This window comes from Staurois parvus, unplaced genomic scaffold, assembly GCF_062004578.1.
Source record: "Staurois parvus isolate SC_StPar_1 unplaced genomic scaffold, SC_StPar_1.0 ptg000551l, whole genome shotgun sequence".
In the NCBI taxonomy this organism is placed as follows: Eukaryota; Metazoa; Chordata; class Amphibia; order Anura; family Ranidae; genus Staurois; species Staurois parvus.
The window spans coordinates 785,030-805,220 of NW_028318347.1; the positions used below are offsets into that span (position 1 = coordinate 785,030).

At 50.7% G+C, this 20,191-nt stretch overlaps 2 protein-coding genes across 2 annotated transcripts in view; one reads left to right on the top strand and one right to left on the bottom strand.

Moving 5' to 3' along the window:
• The window catches only part of LOC149451033 (uncharacterized), a 132,864-nt gene that overhangs the window by 70,935 nt on the left and 41,738 nt on the right, over positions 1–20,191 (bottom strand). Inside the window, 1 exon segment of the mRNA XM_089691117.1 lies at positions 16,550–16,711. Coding sequence (XP_089547243.1) covers positions 16,550–16,711 — 162 coding nt within the window.
• The window catches only part of LOC149451034 (uncharacterized), a 177,054-nt gene continuing 163,580 nt past the window's right edge, over positions 6,718–20,191 (top strand). The window contains exon 1 of the mRNA XM_089691142.1: positions 6,718–6,798. The gene's annotated coding sequence lies outside the window, so the exon portion shown is untranslated. The remainder of the gene's footprint in view (positions 6,799–20,191) is intronic.

The following is a 20,191-nucleotide window of genomic DNA, read 5'->3' on the forward strand; positions in this document are numbered from 1 at the left end:
CGGGAAATGCGGCACGCCGCCCCACGGTTGCCAGGATGACTGAGAGCGTCCTACACTGGTCTTAAGAAGGCCGGTGGGGAGCGTCCCAGGTCGTTCTGTCCACTACACAGCAGCTGGGATGTCTGCGGTGAGGCAAGACCCCCGCAGCCACTCTGCAAAGACCCCGGGATCTGGAGGATTATTACCAGCTGACACTCTGCAGTAATACCGGGATCGGGAGGATTATTACTTGCTGACACTCTGCAGTATTACCCGGGATTTACAGTATTATTACCCGCTGGGCACGCTGCCATACTCCAAGGACTGCTTTGCTGTGGGCCCCACAATACTCTGCCTAATACTCTGGGGCCCGGATTACCTGCTGTTGCTGTGTGCTAGGACTACCTGCTGTGGGCCCCACGATACTCTGTCTAATACTCTGGGCCCAGATTATCCGCTGCTGCCGTGTGCTAAGACTACCTGTTGGGGGCCCCACGATACTCTGCCTAATACTCTGGGGCCTGGATTACCCACTGCTGCTGTGTGCTAGGACTGCTTTGCTGTGGGCCCCCCCCTATACTCTGCCTAATACTCTGGGGCCCGGATTACCCACTGCTGCTGTGTGCTAGGACTACCTGCTTTGGGCCCCACGATACTCTGCCTAATACTCTGGGGCCCGGATTATCCGCTGCTGCTGTGTGCTAGGACTGCTTTGCTGTGGGCCCCCCTATACTCTGCCTAATACTCTGGGGCCCGGATTATCCGCTGCTGCTGTGTGCTAGGACTGCTTTGCTGTGGGCCCCACGATACTCTGTGCAAAAAAAAAATATATATATATATAATATTTCAAACATAAGTCCTTATTTTCCCAAAAGGATTTTCAAGACAATGTTCCAAAATGTGCTTCCACCTGATCACCACGTGACACATCATATTGACCGCACTCACCAGATGGAGGTGAGTAATAAGCCTCATAGGATATAAGGGATCCTATAGCCCCTCAAGAGGAACTCAAATCTCCTTCTTCACCCTGCTTAGATACAGCAATCGACTCCACTCCAGGATCATCCCAGCAGTCCTATAAGGACAAAAAGCTAGTTTTGCCTTTTTATAAGGCAAAACCTGAGGTGAGGCATAATAAAATCACACTGCAGTGGATTATGGGAACGGCATTGCACCATCATAATTTACATTGAAAGAGGACTGTCTATGAGCACTTTTTATATATATTGTTTTTATCACTATCACTATTTACTATTGTCACCAGCACAGTATGCGGTATTTATTTATGGTGTTATAAGCAGAAGATAATTGTATTTTATACACTACATATAAGTATATATATCATTTTATTATTTATTTATTTTTTTTTACTTTGGATTGTCATTTGAAATAGTGAATATTGTAATTATTTATACACAGGAGCGCGGCACAATTTATATATTTAATCGACTCCACTCTACTTCTCCATGGAATCCTCAATCATGTGCAAGGAAAGAAAGGCTACATAGTGTAATCCTGCCACTCAATACCATAGAAATCCATAGAATAAGGACACTCACATGTTTCATACAATAACAGGCCTTGTTTAGTAGCCTCAAAGGCTTCAAAGGAACAAGATTCCAAATTGTAAATATAGGGATCTCACGCTTTAAGAATCCGCAAAAGACAGCGTGCGTTCCAAATACCGTGCGGTCCAACGTCACTTCCGGTATTTGGAACGCACGCCGTCTTTTGCGGTTCAAGCGGCCATCTTAGAGGTGGAAAGCTGGTCATCCTCTACAGTGATCCTTAAAGCGTGAGATCCCTTTATTTACAATTTGGAATCTGGTTCCTTTGAAGCCTTTGAGGCTACTAAACAAGGCCTGTTATTGTATGAAACATGTGAGTGTCCTTATTCTATGGATTTCTATGGTATTGAGTGGCAGGATTACACTATGTAGCCTTTCTTTCCTTGCACATGATTGAGGATTCCATGGAGAAGTAGAGTGGAGTCGATTGCTGTATCTAAGCAGGGTGAAGAAGGAGATTTGAGTTCCTCTTGAGGGGCTATAGGATCCCTTATATCCTATGAGGCTTATTACTCCCCTCCATCTGGTGAGTGCGGTCAATATGATGTGTCACGTGGTGATCAGGTGGAAGCACATTTTGGAACATTGTCTTGAAAATCCTTTTGGGAATTGGGAATAAGGACTTATGTTTGAAATATTATATACCGTATTTTTCACTCCATAAGATGCACTTTTTTCCCCCCAAAAAAGGGGGGAAAATGTCAGTGCGTCTTATGGAGCGAATATAAAGCGGCCGGTCCGGTATTTCTGCCGCCACCATGTCAGAATACCCGCTGTTGCTGTGTGCTAGGACTACCTGTTATGGGCCCCCCTATACTCTGCCTAATACTCTGGGGCCCGGATTACCCGCTGTTGCTGTGTGCTAGGACTACCTGTTGTGGGCCCCACAATACTCTGCCTAATACTCTGGGGCCCGGATTACCCACTGTTGCTGTGTGCTAGGACTACCTGTTGTGGGCCCCACAATACTCTGCCTAATACTCTGGGGCCCGGATTATCTGCTGTTGCTGTGTGCTAGGACTGCCTGTTGTGGGCCCCCCTATACTCTGCCTAATACTCTGGGGCCCGGATTACCTACTGTTGCTGTGTGCTAGGACTACCTGCTGTGGGCCCCCCTATACTCTGTTGAATACTCTGGGGCCCGGATTATCCGCTGCTGCTGTGTGATAGGACTACCTGTTGTGGGCCCCCCTATACTCTAATTCTCTGGGGCCCGGATTACCTGCTATTGCTGTGTGCTAGGACTGCCTGTTGTGGGCCCCCCCTATACTCTGCCTAATACTCTGGGGCCCGGATTACCCACTGTTGCTGTGTGCTGAGGAGGGTCGCCCCCTGCTGTCGTCTGCTGTGAGCCAGGACATCCCTGCTGGACCCGTGAGTGTCTGCACCCGTTTTATTCCCCTATGGACTGTCCATGAACTCTCCCCCCTTTCTCTTCCCTGTTTGGATTACAAACTGCCAGAGACTCTGACTTTGCCCCCTGGGGCCGGATTACAATTGTTTTGGGCCCTCTCCCTGCTCTTCCCCTACATTGGGCACTGAGACGCTGCCTGCTGACCCCAATTGAGTGATTGTCATTCTTTCAATAAAGCTTTGTGTGTTTATCAGCTGCTCGGTGTCTTCTGTCCTGCCCCCCCCCCCCCCCCCGTCACAGGGGGTGTGTACTGTCCTGTGCTGGTATTTGGGGGTGTTTGTCCTGTCCTGCCTACCCCCGTCACAGGGGGTGTGTACTGTCCTGTCCTGGTATTTGGGGGTGTTTGTACTGTCCTGCCCCCCCCCCATCACAGGGGGTGTGTACTGTCCTGTCCTGGTATTTTGGGGTGTTTGTCCAGTCCTGGTATTTGGGGGTGTTTGTCCTGTCCTGGTATTTGGGGTGTTTGTCTTGTCCTGCCTACCCCCGTCACAGGGGGTGTGTACTGTCCCGTCCTGGTATTTGGGGGTGTTTGTCCTGTCCTGGTATTTGGGGGTGTTTGTCCTGTCCTGGTATTTGGGGTGTTAGTGCTGTCCTGGTATTTGGGGGTGTTAGAAGCTTTCCTTAACCTAATATCTAATATCTTCTTATTAACAGTACTAACATAAGTATGAATGAGTTGGATCTTAATAGAATAATTGAGTTATTATATTTATATTTGTTCTAGATTGGGAAAAGTAAGGAATTAGACTTCATAGTCTGTGAACATATATCTTGGGTTTTTCCTTTACATTCAAGCCACATATGAGAGCAATTAGCTATACCTTCCCCCATCCTCCCCCATCTATGTAAGAGATAAAGTTACACTCAGACTTTGAGAGAAGCAATTATCTTAGTAGGACTACAAGAGAATACCAACCCACTTTTAGGTTGGTGGGGGCTGGATTGCTCTTAAGAGTAGAACAAAGTTTTGAGTCTCTCTCACTCTATAGCAGCCTTGATGCGACAGACATACACACACATATACATATATACAATCTTATTATCAAGAACTTAACTATATTTTTTGGACATTATTTAAACATTCTGTATGCCAATATTTTATTTCTAATTTTATGCAACGTTATTATTAAATCATCTTTTTGAGTTTTTAAAAGAAGTGGAAGGACTTTCTATTTGAACATTTCTCATCAATACAAGTTAATAAAATATCGAGTCAATACGATATTTTACAGGGGGTGTTTATACTGCTCTGGTATTTGGGGGTGTTTGTACCATCCTGGTATTTGGGGGTGTTTGTCCTGTCCTGGCATTTGGGGGTGTCCCGTCCTGGTATTTGAGGGTGTTTGTCCTGTCCTGCCTACCCCCGTCACAGGGGGTGTGTACTGTCCTGTCCTGGTATTTGGGGGTGTTTGTACTGTCCTGCCCCCCCCATCACAGGGGGTGTGTACTGTCCTGTCCTGGTATTTTGGGGTGTTTGTACTATCCTGGTATTTGGGGGGGTTTGTACTGTCCTGGTATTTGGGGGTGTTTGTACTATCCTGGTATTTGGGGGTGTTTGTGCTGTCCTGGTATTTGGGGGTGTTTGTCCTGTCCTGGTATTTGGGGTGTTTATACTGCTCTGGTATTTGGGGGTGTTTGTACCGTCCTGGTATTTGGGGGTGTCCTGGTATTGGGGGTGTCCTGGTATTTGGGGTGTCCTGGTATTGGGGGGTGTCCCGGTATTGGGGGTGTCCTGATATTTGGGGTGTCCTGGTATTTGGGGGTATCCTGGTATTTGGTGGTGTCATGTCCTGGTATTTGGGGGTGTCCTGGTATTTGGGGTTGTCCTGTCCTGGTATTGGGGGTGTCCTGGTATTTGGGGGTGTCCTGGTATTGGGGGTGTCCTGGTATTTGGGGGTGTCCTGTCCCAGTATTTGGGGGTGTCCTGGTATTTGGGGGGTGTCCTGGTATTGGGAGTGTCCTGGTATTTGGGGGTGTCCTGGTATTGTGGGTGTCCTGGTATTGGGGGTGTCCTGATATTTGGGGGTGTCCTGGTATTGGGGGTGTCCTGTCCTGGTATTTGGGGGTGTCCTGGTATTGGGGGGTGTCCTGGTATTTGAGGGTGTCCTGGTATTGGAGGTGTCCTGGTATTTGGGGGTGTCCTGGTATTTGGGGGTGTCCCGGTATTGGGGGTGTCCTGGTATTTGGGGGTGTCCTGGTATTGGGGGTGTCCTGGTATTGGGGGTGTCCTGTCCTGGTATTTGGGGGTGTCCTGGTATTGGGGGTGTCCTGGTATTGGGGGTGTCCTGGTATTTGGGGGTGTCCTGGTATTGGGGGTGTCCTGTCCTGGTATTGGGGGTGTCCTGGTATCTTAGCCCCCCAGAAATGTGCTGTGCAGTGAGAAGTACAAGCTGTGTACACCCCATGATCTCCCATAGTCTGCAGACGATATAACGGTCACACAAAGCAATCAATATCCACTTATTGGGGTCCTTTTCCCATAAACATGGAGCGGGAGACATTTTGGTGAAATTTATAACTAACTTTGAGGTTACTTTATATATTTTATAGCCGAAAGTACAAAATATTGTTTTTCTTCAAAATTTTGGTCTTTTTTTGTTTATGGTGTGAAAAATAAAAAGCGCGCAGGTGATGACATCCCACCGACAGAAAGCTCTATTTGTGTGAAGAAAGGACGGATATTTAGTTTGGGTGCAGCGTTGCACGACCGCACAATTGTCAGTTACAGAAAGAGGCGTGGCCATGAAGGGGTGTACATCCTGCGTAGGGGGAGGGGATAAGGACACAAATTGGCGCTTTATTCTCATGGAGATCACATGGTTATTACTAGGAGGAGACGGAAACATTTGCTGGGTATTGGAGCTTTTGTGAGATGGATGGATTGGATGGCGACTGATTTGTATGGAGACATAATATAGAGCGGGAGGAATCCATGGTGTATTGTCACATGTATGAATGCAGGATTGGGGTACTATCCGTGTATTAGGGGGACCAATGACACCTTGGCTAGTATTGTAGATGAATCTGGGGGCGTCGGGGGCAATCTTCTTATGTTTATGGCCCTTTAGGGCAGATGTGATTTCTATGTACTTTATGGGAGATTTTCTCTGTATATTGGGAGTTTCCATCTTGTTGTATCATGAATGTAGTATGGAAGATGAGTCCTATGTACTAGGAATGGTCATTGGAAGGACAGAATAGGAGCCACATGATTGGCTGGCCAACCCCGTGACAGTATAGACTAGTGGGTGAAATTGATTGAGATCTGCCCGCTGTGTGTATACAATCACCCGGCTAATGTCTAATATCAGGGGACAAAATGTGCCAGCATTCATATCAGACTAAGGGAAAATGTCCGCCGGAGGAGGGACAGGTGGGCTACAACAAAATGGAGGGAGATCTAATCCACTGTAATGTGATAACTGTACGAATATTGTATTAGACTAAGGGAAAATGGCTGCCGGAGGAAGGACAGGCGGGCTACAAAAAAATGGAGGGAGATCTAATCCACTGTAATGTGATAACTGTACATACATTGACAATAGAAGTTTACGATCCGCCATCGTCTTTTGTTTTTCAGTTTTTTTCCCCTGTTTAATGCTATTCAGCTATTTTTGGACCAGCACCATCTAGTGTCTGCTCTCCATGCTGCAGCCTCTGTATAAATCTGGCTGTGTCACTTCCTGTCTGTGTCACTTCCTGTCCCGGGAACACTTTCCTCCTTTCAGCCATTTTAGATCGGCTTCCAGACGGTCCTGTGATTGTCGGTCTCCATCCTGAACACACGGCCACCATAGGGCCAGCATGGGATCTTCTCCATGTCAGAGCACACGGGTAAGTCAGGTGGATCTCCTATTCCTGGTCCCAGCTCCTGTCCCTGCTATAGACAGATCAATATTCTGGTGTCTTGTTACTAAATGTAGATTGCCCCGCCCTGTGTCATTATACAAGGAGGGGGGGATTGTCCCGAGTGTATATTTGTTCAAATCAACTAGTCTACCTCCTGGTTTACTTCAGGACTGGTGTCGTCTAGTCTTGTATGGTCGGCTGTGGTGGCTGTGGTCGGTGTTCGGACAGGGAAGTGGTAGTCTAACGGAAGTCCTCAAGCACAGTCTGGGTCGGTTCCGTTACATTGGTGGCAAGGTTGTGCTTCCTGGCTGTGAACATGTCCAAACCACTACCGGGATTCAAGATCAGGAATGTAGATGTCGGTCACCCCAGTGGAGATGTGGACCTGGCATCAGAGTTCCCGGGGTTGCTGCGGATCGTTCTTGCAGAATACCCCAGGACTGTGTCTGCGGATGAGTACCTGGAGCTCAGGCAGCGGATTCAGGTGGTGCTTTAGAGTGGAGCCCTCCAGGTTGCTGGTATGTACAAGGGCAAGTGCTATACAACCCCAGGGGAATGGGCCAGGGACCATAGGAAGTTACGGATGCCATTCCTGGGAGAGCGACCCCAGGAGCAATGGGTGACTGAGTTGGACAGGCTGGTCCAGCAGGAGATAGAGCTGGACAACCGATATCGGTCTCTGCAATGGCATGAAAAGCAGAAATATTTTGAAATGACAACAGAATTCTCTCTGAAGGGATAGGACTTTGGTGGTCCTGGATTGCTGTGGGAGAGCCTTACAAATCATTTTGTGTTTGGCAATGAAGGAGAACCTACCCTTGAGGACCTGCGAGAAGACAGAGAGGCTATGTTTGGTCTCACAAGGGTCTCAGAGCTTGAACCAGATCTGGAATACCTACTGATGAAAGAACAGGATCTGGAAAGGGCATACAGGCAACTGCTAAAACATGTTCAGCAGCATGCCCAAGAATCGGCAGTGGAAATTCCAGAGATTGCCGTCCCCAAATCTGAAGTGCTGACAAAAGGGCAGAGCTCTGCTAGCCTCTGCCCAGCACTGGTAAAATCTTCTGGGTTCCACGGACAGGAGATGGCAAATGCCTATTCCCAGATACCAGTTCCAGAGACTGGGGATTTGATTGACTTTTCTGCAGAGGAGGATCCAGTCATCGCACCTCCAGCAGAAGAGCTGTCATCAGGACATGGTGTGGTTGACCTCTGCCCACAACAATCAGCACTGCAGGAGCTACAGGAAGAGGATGCAATCGGCACCTCACAACTGCATGAGCTGATGTCCGTGGATGGGACTTTGGTCTCCACTGACACAACCCCAGAAAAGGGTCTGGCATTGGGACAGGAGGATGTCAGCCTTACTTTGCGAACACTGGGGGATGTCCATCAAGTCAGAGTGGATGAGAATACAGTCACCACCTGGATACCCCAGGGATGCTGGTCAGTCGTCCCAGATCCCCCACAGCATGATGGAGTAGGCCCAGCCACCCTGTCTTCTCTCCAGTGGCTGAGAGGACTTCAGGGAGAAGGACCCGTCCGTACTTCTCCCCAGCGGCTGGTATGTTCTGTGAGAGAGGCAGAGGTTGGCTGAGTGAGTATTGCTATGTTTGCGACAATTTATTTGGGGTACTGTGTGGGTGCTGGCATTGGGGGACTGGAAGTACAGACTAACTTCAGAGTCAACCTGTTTGGGGTCCCCTGCCAAAAGGGGAGATATGTGTTAGGAGTCACTTTGGGTGGGGGGCCCATGGAACCCAGCTTACTTTGGAGAGGTGGGGAGACCCCTGTCTAAGCTCCCCATATCCCACTTATGTGTAAGTCACCCTGTGCCTGTTAGGGGTGCAGGGTGAGATGTCCTGATATTGTGTAGACATGTCTAGGGGGGGTGGGAGGTTGTTCATTGTTTAATGCCATGTGGTTGCATCTCATTGTTCTATTGTTTGTCTGGCTTGGGAGCAAACTATTATGGGATGTATGTGTTTGTGTGTATTGGTTGGTGGGGGTGTCTTCAGCGGCCCTCCCTCCTGATGGGACGGTCTGCTGGTGTGAAGTTTGAATACCTTTTGTGTCTCCTGTTAATAAATGTAGATTCAATACTGTATATATAATTCTCCTGCGCTCAATGGAGTCCCTCAAATACTAAGCGGCTAGCACTCAAACTGGTACCCAACAGTCAAAAGATCAATATCATGTGATAGGTTAGTGCAGCGCTACAAACATAACAGCATAATAAAAAACATATAATAATAGACACAATATGAATGGCACACATCTCATAGTGCAATAAGGTGACCATGTGATGATAAAACAGAATAGATGTGAACATATGTGGCCCAAGCCCCACTCAGTAATGTGAGAAGTGAGTACTATATAGGTATGATAAGTGAGTACACAAAGTACATCACACGATATGATGGCGCTCAGCTGAAGACAGTTAGAACACAATGTAGGTGAGAACACAGTAAGCTTCAAGTGGAGTCACATCGCTGTATAAACGTTCATTAGGCTATAAGGTGGTGCTCAAGCTCAAAGCAGTAGAAAATGCAATAAAGGTGATCACACGATAAACGTCAAGTGATGGTGAGCGACTCTCCTCCTGTGGCTAAATTGCCCCCTCACCTCCACTCAGCAGCCCAAAGGGCCTGTACGGCTTTAAGATCACTCAGGATCTTGATCCAAAATTGCAGAAATCACCAGCAAGTCTCCCATGGACATCTCATGCGGTAAGGTAAGTAATCAGGGTACACTGGCTCCTGGTCTCAGCAGGATAAACCTCTCAACCGGGTGATAAAAGCACAGGAAGAATCTCTCAGAGCATATAAAGCCATACAATAGGTGCTTTTATTAAAAAAGTCAAGTTGTAAACTCACATGCTGTATAAGAAGCCACCATTCCATAGGGATGTATGGGTGTACTGCATGGGTTTCCTATTCACATTCAAGGTAGGCTAAGATGGCGGCCGTACCGGAAGTACGTCACCGCGGACCGGATGCTGCGTCACCGCGTATCTATGCGTTGCGTCACCGTCATGTGACTTCGTCAGGATCGTGACGACCATCACTTGAAGTTTATCATGTGATCACCTTTATTGCATTTTCTTTGTGTACTCACTTATCATACCTATATAGTACTCACTTCTCACATTACTGAGTGGGGCTTGGGCCACATATGTTCACATCTATTCTGTTTTATCATCACATGGTCCCCTTATTGCACTATGAGATGTGTGCCATTCATATTGTGTCTATTATTATATGTTTTTTATTATGCTGTTATGTTTGTAGCGCTGCACTAACCTATCACATATTAAATGTAGATTGCCCCGCCCAGGGTCATTATGCAGGGAGGGGGGATTGTCCCCTGAGTGTATATATCTTGTATCTGTGTTCAAATAAAGTAGTCTACCTCCTGGTTTACTTCAGGACTGGTGTGGTCTAGTCTTGTATGGTTGGCTGTGGTGTCTGTGGTCGGTGTTCAGACGGGGAAGCGGTATTCTAACAGAAGTACTCAAGCGCAGTCTGGGTCGGTTCCGTTACAGCTGTGTATGGGGGAGGGGCAAGAAGCTAAGGAAGATATATATGGGGGATGGGTGAGAAGCTAGGGAAGGGTGAGAAGTTAGGGAGGGATGTGTATGGGGGAGGGGTGAGAAGCTCAGAAGGGGTGTATGGGGGAGGGGTGAGAAGCTGGGAAGGGATATATATGGGGGAGGGGTGAGAAGCTGGGAGGGATGTGTATGAGAGAGGTTTGAGAAGCTGGGGGGATGTGTATAGGGGAGGGGTGAGAAGCTGGGGAGGGATGTGTATGGGGGAGGGGTGAGAAGCTGGGGAGGGATGTGTATGGGGGAGGGGGTGCGACTATGGCGCAAAACCAAATCCCAACAAGCCTTCACCCACTACAAATCTGCCTTCCACACCTACACCTCCTCCCTCCACGCAGCCAAACAAGCCTACTTCCTGACCCTCATCAAGGCCCTCTCCTCCAATCCTTGCTGACTCTTCTCCACCTTCAACTCTCTACTCTCGCCACCCCCACCTCCACCCAGCACCTCACTCACTGCCCTTGAGATTGCCAATCACTTCAAAAACAAGATTGACACAATTCGCAAGGACATCGCCGCAACTCACACGCCCTCTCAACCTGTCCCCTCTCACACAGCTACCCCCTCATCCCCCCTCTCCCTCAACATAACCCACAGGGAATTTGTCGCTTTTCAAACTCCCTCCATTCCCCTTCCCCCTCACTCAACTACCCCCTCTCCCACGGCCCCACCACTGCTCTGACCTCCACTTCCACCCCACCCTACATTCCTCATACTGAAGCCCCCCAACACTCCGCACCTTTGACCTTACTACCATCGAGGAAGTCTCCAAGATCCTCTCTGATGCCCGCCTCACCACCTGCCCCCTCGACCCTATCCCCTCACAACTCCTACGACCTCCCTCCCCCTCCATCCTACGCTCCCTCACCCACATCTTTAATATCTCCCTCTCCTACGGCACTTTCCTCTCCCCTCTGAAACATGCACACATCACCCCCATACTTAAAAAGCCCTCCCTGGACCCCATTGACCCAAACAACCTCAGACCCATCTCCCTGCTCCCATTTACATCTAAACTCCTCGAGGGCCTAGTCTACACCCGCCTAAGCTCTTACCTCAACGACAACCACCTCCTCGATCCCCTACAGTCCGGCTTCTGTCCCCTACACTCCACCGAACCTGCCTTACTCAAACTCTCCAACGACCTGCTAACCGCCAAAGCTAATGGCCACTATTCAGTGCTCCTAATCCTTGACCTCTCTGCGGCCTTCGACACAGTCGACCACCCCCTCCTCCTCAAAAAACTACACTCCCTCAGCCTCAGAGATTCTGCCCTCTCCTGGCTCTCATCCTACCTGTCACAACGCTCTTTCAGCGTCCCCTATAATGCTACAACCTCCCCCCTCACTCCCCCTCTCTGTTGGGGTCCCTCAAGGCTCTGTTCTCAGGCCCCTTCTCTTCTCCATCTACACCTCCTCCCTTGGCCAACTCATACACTCGCATGGCTTCAACTACCACCTCTATGCCGACGACACACAAATCTATCTCTCAACCCCCCACCTCACCCCCTCGGTCTCCGCCCGAATCACACACCTACTGAGCGACATATCAGACTGGATGTCACTCCACTTTCTTAAACTGAACCTCTCTAAAACTGAGTTTCTTGTCTTCCCCCCAGCCCGGACACCACCCCCCATTGACTTCTCCATCACATCCAACAACGCCACCATCAAACCCGCCCTGCAGGCCAGAGTACTTGGTGTCATTCTGGACTCCAACCTATCCTTCTAGCCCCAAGTCCAATCTTTAACAAACTCGTGCAGACTCCACCTCCGCAACATGCAGACTCCTCCTCCGCAACATGCAGACTCCACCTCCGCAACATCGCCAAAATCCGCACGTTCCTAACCCCAGAAACCACTAAACAGCTCATCCAGTCCCTCATCATATCACGACTCGACTACTGCAACTCCCTCCTCACTGGCCTGCCTCGCCGCTGGCTATCCCTGCTTCAGGCCATCCTGAATACGGCTGCCAGACTCATTGACCGCTCCATCTCCGCCACCCCCCTCTGCCAATCCCTCCACTGGCCTCCACGCCCCTCTGCCAATCCCTCCACTGGCGCCCACTCAGTGTCCGCCACCCCCCTCTGCCAATCCCTCCACTGGCTTCCGATTGCACAACGGATCAAATTCAAAATCCTAACACTGACGTACAAAGCTGTCCACCATACTGCCCCGAACTACATCACTGACCTAATATCCAAGTACCACCCAACACGCACACTCCGCTCCTCACAAGACCTCCTTCTCTCTAGTTCCCTGGTCTCCTCCTCCCATGCTCACCTCCAGGACTTCTCCAGGGTGTCTCCCATCCTCTGGAACTCCCTGCTGCAACCCATCAGATTATCACCTACTCTCCTCTCCTTTAGGCGCACCCTGAAAACCCATCTCTTCAGGGAAGCCTACCCCACCCCCTGCTAACTTGCCGACCTCCTCCACTCTTCCTACCACTCCATCCCCCACAGCTATCTCCTCCTGTGCCACCATCCCCCCCTCCTAGATTGTAAGCTCCAAGGATCAGGGCCCTCAATCCCCTCATGTTTTGCATTGTATTGGTATTGTTCTGTCACATGTTCTGTCCCCCTCTGTAATGTACAGCTCTGAGCGAACTATTGGCGCTTTATAAATACTGTATAATAATAATAATAATCGGGGGAAGGATGTGTATGGGGGAGGGGTGAGAAGCTGAGGAGGGATGTGTATGGGGGAGGGGTGAGAAGCTGAGGAGGGATGTGTATGGGGTAGAGGTGAGAAGCTGGGGAGGGATGTGTATGGGGGAGAGACGTGTATGGGGGAGGGGCGAGAAGCTGAGGAGGGATGTGTATGGGGGAGGGGTGAGAAGCTGGGGAGGTGTGTATGGGGAAGGGGCGAGAAGCTGGGGAGGGATGTTTATGGGGGGAGGGGTGAGAAGCTGAGGAGGGATGTGTATGGGGGGAGGGGCGAGAAGCTGGGGAGGGATGTGTATGGGGGAGGGGCGAGAAGCTGGGGAGGGATGTGTATGGGGGAGGGGCGAGAAGCTGGGGAGGGATGTGTATGGGGGAGGGGTGAGAAGCTGAGGAGGGATGTGTATGGGGGAGGGGTGAGAAGCTGAGGAGGGATGTTTATGGGGGGAGGGGTGAGAAGCTGAGGAGGGATGTGTATGGGGGAGGGGTGAGAAGCTGGGGAGGGATGTGTATGGGGGAGGGGCGAGAAGCTGGGGAGGAATGTGTATGGGGGAGGGGCGAGAAGCTGAGGAGGGATGTGTATGGGGGGAGGGGTGAGAAGCTGAGGAGGGATGTGTATGGGGGAGGGGTGAGAAGCTGGGGAGGGATGTGTATGGGGGAGGGGCGAGAAGCTGGGGAGGGATGTGTATGGGGGAGGGGCGAGAAGCTGGGGAGGGATGTGTATGGGGGAGGGGCGAGAAGCTGGGGAGGGATGTGTATGGGGGAGGGGCGAGAAGCTGGGGAGGGATGTGTATGGGGGAGGGGTGAGAAGCTGAGGAGGGATGTGTATGGGGGAAGGGTGAGAAGCTGGGGAGGGATGTGTATGGGGGAGGGGTGAGAAGCTGAGGAGGGATGTGTATGGAGGGAGGGGCGAGAAGCTGAGGAGGGATGTGTATGGGGGAGGGGCGAGAAGCTGGGGAGGGATGTGTATGGGGGAGGGGCGAGAAGCTGGGGAGGGATGTGTATGGGGGAGGGGTGAGAAGCTGAGGAGGGATGTGTATGGGGGAGGGGCGAGAAGCTGGGGAGGGATGTGTATGGGGGAGGGGCGAGAAGCTGGGGAGGGATGTGTATGGGGGAGGGGCGAGAAGCTGAGGAGGGATGTGTATGGGGGAGGGGCGAGAAGCTGGGGAGGGATGTGTATGGGGGAGGGGTGAGAAGCTGAGGAGGGATGTGTATGGGGGAGGGGTGAGAAGCTGGGGAGGGATGTGTATGGGGGAGGGGTGAGAAGCTGGGGAGGGATGTGTATGGGGGAGGGGTGAGAAGCTGGGGAGGGATGTGTATGGGGGAGGGGTGAGAAGTTGAGGAGGGATGTGTATGGGGGAGGGGTGAGAAGCTGAAGAGGGATGTGTATGGGGGAGGGGTGAGAAGCTGAGGAGGGATGTGTATGGGGGAGGGGTGAGCAGTTGAGGAGGGATGTGTATGGGGGAGGGGTGAGAAGCTGAGGAGGGATGTGTATGGGGGAGGGGTGAGAAGCTGGGGAGGGATGTGTATGGGGGAGGGGCGAGAAGCTGGGGAGGGATGTGTATGGGGGAGGGGTGAGAAGCTGAGGAGGGATGTGTATGGTATCTATACTCCCACTGTGAGAGTACCAGAAATGATACTATAGAGTATATAACATGTTTCACTCCCTACATTCACTCCCCCCTTGATACTATAGCACTGTTATCTCTTGCTGAAGTTAAAGTAGAGCTCCACCCAAAAGGGGAAGTGCTGCTTTAACTAGTTGATGACCGCAGGTAGCCAAATGACGTCTGCACTGTGGCTGGCCAGTCCTGGGAGGCCGTCCTATGATGTCCTCCCAGAACGCGCTCTCCTGCGTGCCCCCCGTGATCTCCGTGATTGCCGTGTCCTATGACACGCTGGTCATCAGGAAATGCAATTGCCGGGTCTTGACTGCACTTTCCTCACCCTGTCAGAGCATGAGGAAAGTACTGCTGGCAGTTGTCAGAGGAGGGATCGGCATCGATCATTGATGATCAGTGCCTTGAGGATCGGTGCCCAGCAGAGCCACCTACCAGTGCCGCCCACAAGTGCCCAGCAGTGTCACCCACCTTTGCCCAGCAGTGCCGCCAGTCAGTGCCCAGCAGTGCTGCCTATGAGTGCCGACTATCAGTACCCATCATCAGTGCTGCCTATCAGTGCCAGCTCATCAGTGTCACCTATCAGTGCCACCTATCAGTGCCGCCTCATCAACGCACATCAGTGAAGTAGAACAATTACCTGTTTGCTAAATTTTAAAATAGAAACAAACTTTTTTTTTCACATTTTTTGAAAAATGTATTAATGAATCTTAATGTATGAAGATATTATTTGTACTGTACAAATTACAACCTGTATGTTACCTCTAAGGGTTGTACCCCTTCTGACTTACTGTTTGTCAAGACTCTAGAAGTAGCTCTATAGGTCCACAGTTTGGGGTTCCCCAGGGCGCGGGATCTAAGCTCCAGTCTGCTTGTTCACCAGAGCCCCTGATGGTGGGGATGGACTTGGAGCAGGCTGAGACCAGGTCGCGGCCCCCAGGTATGTCCAGGAGACCGCTAGTGTCACATACTTTAGTAGTGAGCCTGACGTGAAGAGGCAGAGCAGACCAGAGCAGGATGCGGATGGATCCGTGCGGCAGGTAGCGGAGTCAGGTGGGCCGGGTTTTGTATCCAAGAAGGCAGAGAAGACCAGAGAAGTAGGCAGAAGGATAGTCGGGTCACAGGCCAGGTTCAGCAACAGGAGGTCAGAATGATCAGGAGCAGCCAGAAGAATATCCAGAGACAAGCCAGGGGTCAGGGCAGGAGAAGGTCAATGGTAGTCAGGAGCAGGCTAGGTTCGGCAACAGGAAACAACTCAGAGTCAGGAATCACAGGCAAAGGAATAAGACCATACGGCAATTTGGATCCTGCAGTGGCCAGTTTAAATAGCCTGCCCAGCGCCGAAAGGCGTGCCTGGGTCCTAGTGCCTGCCCGGTGCTGTCATTGGTGACAGGTGCGCCTGGGTCTTAGTGCCCGCCTGTCTGTATGTCTTATCGGGATGCTGCGCATGCACATATTCGTGCGATCTTCCCTGACATTGCCCCCCCTTATGGGCAGCCTCTGGATGCCCAATTGGCTCCTCTTTTGCGGGTGACTGCGAAACAATTCCTGAACTAGGTCTGTGGCATGAACATTCTGAGCTGGTTCCCATGAGTTTTCCTCCGGACCATACCCCTTCCACTTAATAAGGTACTGTGTCTGACCCCTCCTTTTCCTACAGTCCACAACAGCCTTGACCTCAAATTCCTCTTCCCTGTCCACGTCTATGGACTCAGCGCGCCTTGACCTATGACTAGGAAATGGATCGGGTACGGCAGGTTTCAACAGTGACACGTGGAAAACTGGGTGTACTCTAATGGACTCCGGAAGTGCCAATTCATATGTGACTTTAATTCTGTGTCTTACCGAGAATGGGCCCACAAACCTTGGTGCCAACTTCCTCGAAGGGCACGCCATCTTCAGATTAGTTGTAGCCAGCCAGACCTGGTCTCCCAGATGCAGAATCAGTTCTTCCCTTCTCTCTCTGTCGAAGACCCTCTTGTTGTCTTCCTGGGCTTTTGCGACCGCCTCTTGTAACAATTTATTGTTAGAGACAAAGAAATTTAGTATATTCTGAGCAGCAGGAACGGAAGTTTCTGGGACCAGGTCAGGTAAAAAGGTAGGGTGGAACCCATAGTTAGCAAAAATGGTGATTGTTTAGTGGCAGAATGGCTAACATTGTTATATGTGAACTCTGCCAGAGGTAAGATTGCCACCCAGTAGTCTTGGAGGAAGGATGTGTAACATCTGATGTATTGTTCCAGGGTCTGATTGGTTCGTTCGGTTTGCCCATTTGTTTGTTTGTGGGTGGTAGGCAGAGGAAAAGGATAACTTGATTTCCAGGGTTTCGCATAGCGCTTTCCAAAATCACGAAGTAAATTGTACCCTTCGGTCCGAGACAATGTTCACAGGAACTCCATGGAGTCTTACGATTTCTTTAATGAAAATCCGAGCAGTCTCAGAAGCAGAGGGTGTATTCCTTAGTGGCAAAAATTGGGCCATTTTTGATAACCGGTCCACAACCACAAAAATAGCAGTATGTCCTTGGGAAGGCGGAAGTTCCACTATAAAGTCCATGGATATCATTTTCCAAGGCCTATCAGGCACTGGTAGAGGTTTAAGTAAACCCCAGGCCTTGTTTCGAGTGGTCTTGTTCCGATTGCAGATGGCACAAGTCCTTACATATGTTTTGCAATCCTTAGCCATATTCGGCCACCAGAACGAGCGTTGGGCCAATTCCAATGTCTTGGAAACCCCGAAGTGACCTGCTTAACGGGTGATCATGGCAGTAACCCAGAACAAGAATTTGTGCCTCTTCGGGTACCAAAATTTGCTCCCCTTTCCATAAAAGCCCTTCCCTGTTTTGTACAGTGATTCCAGGTGGACTAGAGGCTCCTACTGAGGCCTGCTGCAATTGAGACAGAAGTTCAGACTTTTTTTTTTTTATATTAACAATTTTTATTGGTTTTCATGAAATACAAACAGTATATTTCAAAAGGATAAGAAAAGAAAATAAACATAACAGAAAGATACATCGATGGCAAAATTAAATAGTGTCAGGACCAGCGGAGTCATAAATATCAATGTAAAGGATATCAGGGCCTTGCAATGTGGGCCGGCATAGAAGAAGTGAAAGTATCCCACGGGAGCCAAATCATCTCAAATACAGCAAACGAACAACTATGTAGTGCAGTCAAATATTCCATCTGTCTTACATCAGCAATGAGTTTGTACAAAATCGGCCTCAAACGTCGCAGTCGCGCACTGGAGAGACTGTGGCGCAAAACCAGGTCCCCTCATACTTTCTCCCTCTACAAATCTGCATTTCTTATCTACACCTCCTCCCTCCACGCCGCCAAGCAGGCCTACTTTGTTAACCTAATAAACACCCTCTCCTCCTGCCCCGCCGACTCTTCTCCACCTTCAACTCCCTGCTCTCCCCCCCCCTCCTCCACTCAGTACCTCTCTCACCGCCCACGAAATTGCCACCCATTTCCACAACAAGATTGACGCTATCCGTAAGGACATCGTCAACTTGCAATCTACCTCCCCACCTAGCCTCCTCGCCCCCGTCACCCCTTCATCTCCCCCCTCCTCTGCCCTCACAACCGCACTGCCCCCCTCCTCTCCCAATGCCCCGCCCACCATAACCCCCCCCGCACTGCACTCCCTCAGCCCTGTCACTACTGAGGAAGTCGCCAAAGTCCTCTCAAAAGCCCGCCTCACTACCTGCCCCCTGGACCCTATCCCCTCTCAACTCCTCCGGTCACCCCCCTCTTCCCTCATCCGCTCCCTCACCCACATCTTCAATCTCTCCCTCTCTACTGGCGTATTCCCCTCCCCCCTAAAGCACGCGCATATCACCCCCATCCTCAAAAAGCCCTCCCTGGATCCCGCGGACCCCAACAACCTCAGACCCATCTCCCTGCTGCCACTCCCCTCCAAGCTCCTTGAACGCTTAGTCTACGATCGCCTAAGCTCCCACCTTACTGACAATAACCTCCTTGACCCTCTACAGTCCGGCTTCCGTCCCCTACACTCCACTGAAACCGCCCTCCTCAAAATCACTAACGACCTACTAAACGCCAAAGCCAAGGGTGACTACTCTGTCCTCCTTCTCCTGGACCTCTCTGCGGCCTTCGACACAGTTGACCACCCCCTCCTTCTTAATAAACTACTCTCCCTTGGCATCGGAGATGCTGCTCTCTCTTGGTTCTCATCCTACCTATCCCGACGCTCCTTCAGTGTCACCTACAATGGTGCCACCTCCCCCTCCCTCCCCCTCTCTGTTGGGGTCCCCCAAGGCTCTGTCCTTGGACCCCTTCTCTTCTCCATCTACACCTCCTCCCTGGGCAAACTCATACAATCTCACGGCTTCAACTATCACCTCTATGCTGACGACACCCAAATCTACCTCTCCACCCCTCACCTCACCCCCACTATCTCCGCCCGCATCACTCACCTCCTAAATGACATCTCAGACTGGATGTCGCTACATTTCCTCAAGATTAACCTCTCCAAAACCGAGCTTCTCGTCTTTCCCCCTGCCCACACCCCCCCCCCCATCCTATCCATCATCACCAACAACTCCACTATCACTTCCGCCCCGCAAGCCAAAGTCCTTGGCGTCATTCTTGACGCGAACCTCTCCCTCCAACCTCATGTCAAATCACTCACAAACACATGCAGGCTCCATCTTCGCAACATTGCCAAGATCCGCTCCTTCCTCACCCCAGACACCACCAAACTTCTAGTACACTCCCTCATCATCTCACGCCTTGACTACTGCAACTCCCTCCTCACTGGCCTACCCAAGTGCAGGCTCTCCCCGCTCCAGACCATCCTGAACTCAGCTGCCAGACTCATCCACCTTACCACCCGCTCCACCTCTGCCACCCCCCTCTGCCTCTCCCTCCACTGGCTCCCGATTGCCCAACGCATCAAATTTAAACTCCTTACCCTGACCTACAAATCCGTTCACAACACTGCCCCTGACTACCTCACCAATCTGATCACCAGGTACCACCCTACCCGTACCCTTCGCTCCTCAAAGGACCTCCTTCTATCCTGCTCCCTGGTCTCCTCCTCCCATGCACGACTGCAGGACTTCTCCAGGTCCTCCCCCATCCTCTGGAACTCACTGCCCCAATCCATCAGACTGTCGCCTTCTCTATTCACATTCAGGCGCTCCCTCAAAACCCATCTCTTCAGGGAAGCCTACCCCACCCTCACCTAACGGCCATCCTCCCTCATTCCTCCTACCACTTCATCCCCCTCAGCCACTTCCTACTGTACCTTTACCCCCTCCCTCCTAGATTGTAAGCTCGTAAGAGTAGGGCCCTCTTACCCCTCGTACGCTGTCTGTCTTTGTTGTACTGTGCCATGTATTGTCCCCCCCTATTGTACAGCGCTGAGCAAACCCTTTGGCGCTATATAAACTCGTAGTAATAATAATAATAATAAAGGAGGATTAGAGGATAACCAACACATAGGAATGCTTCTCCTGGC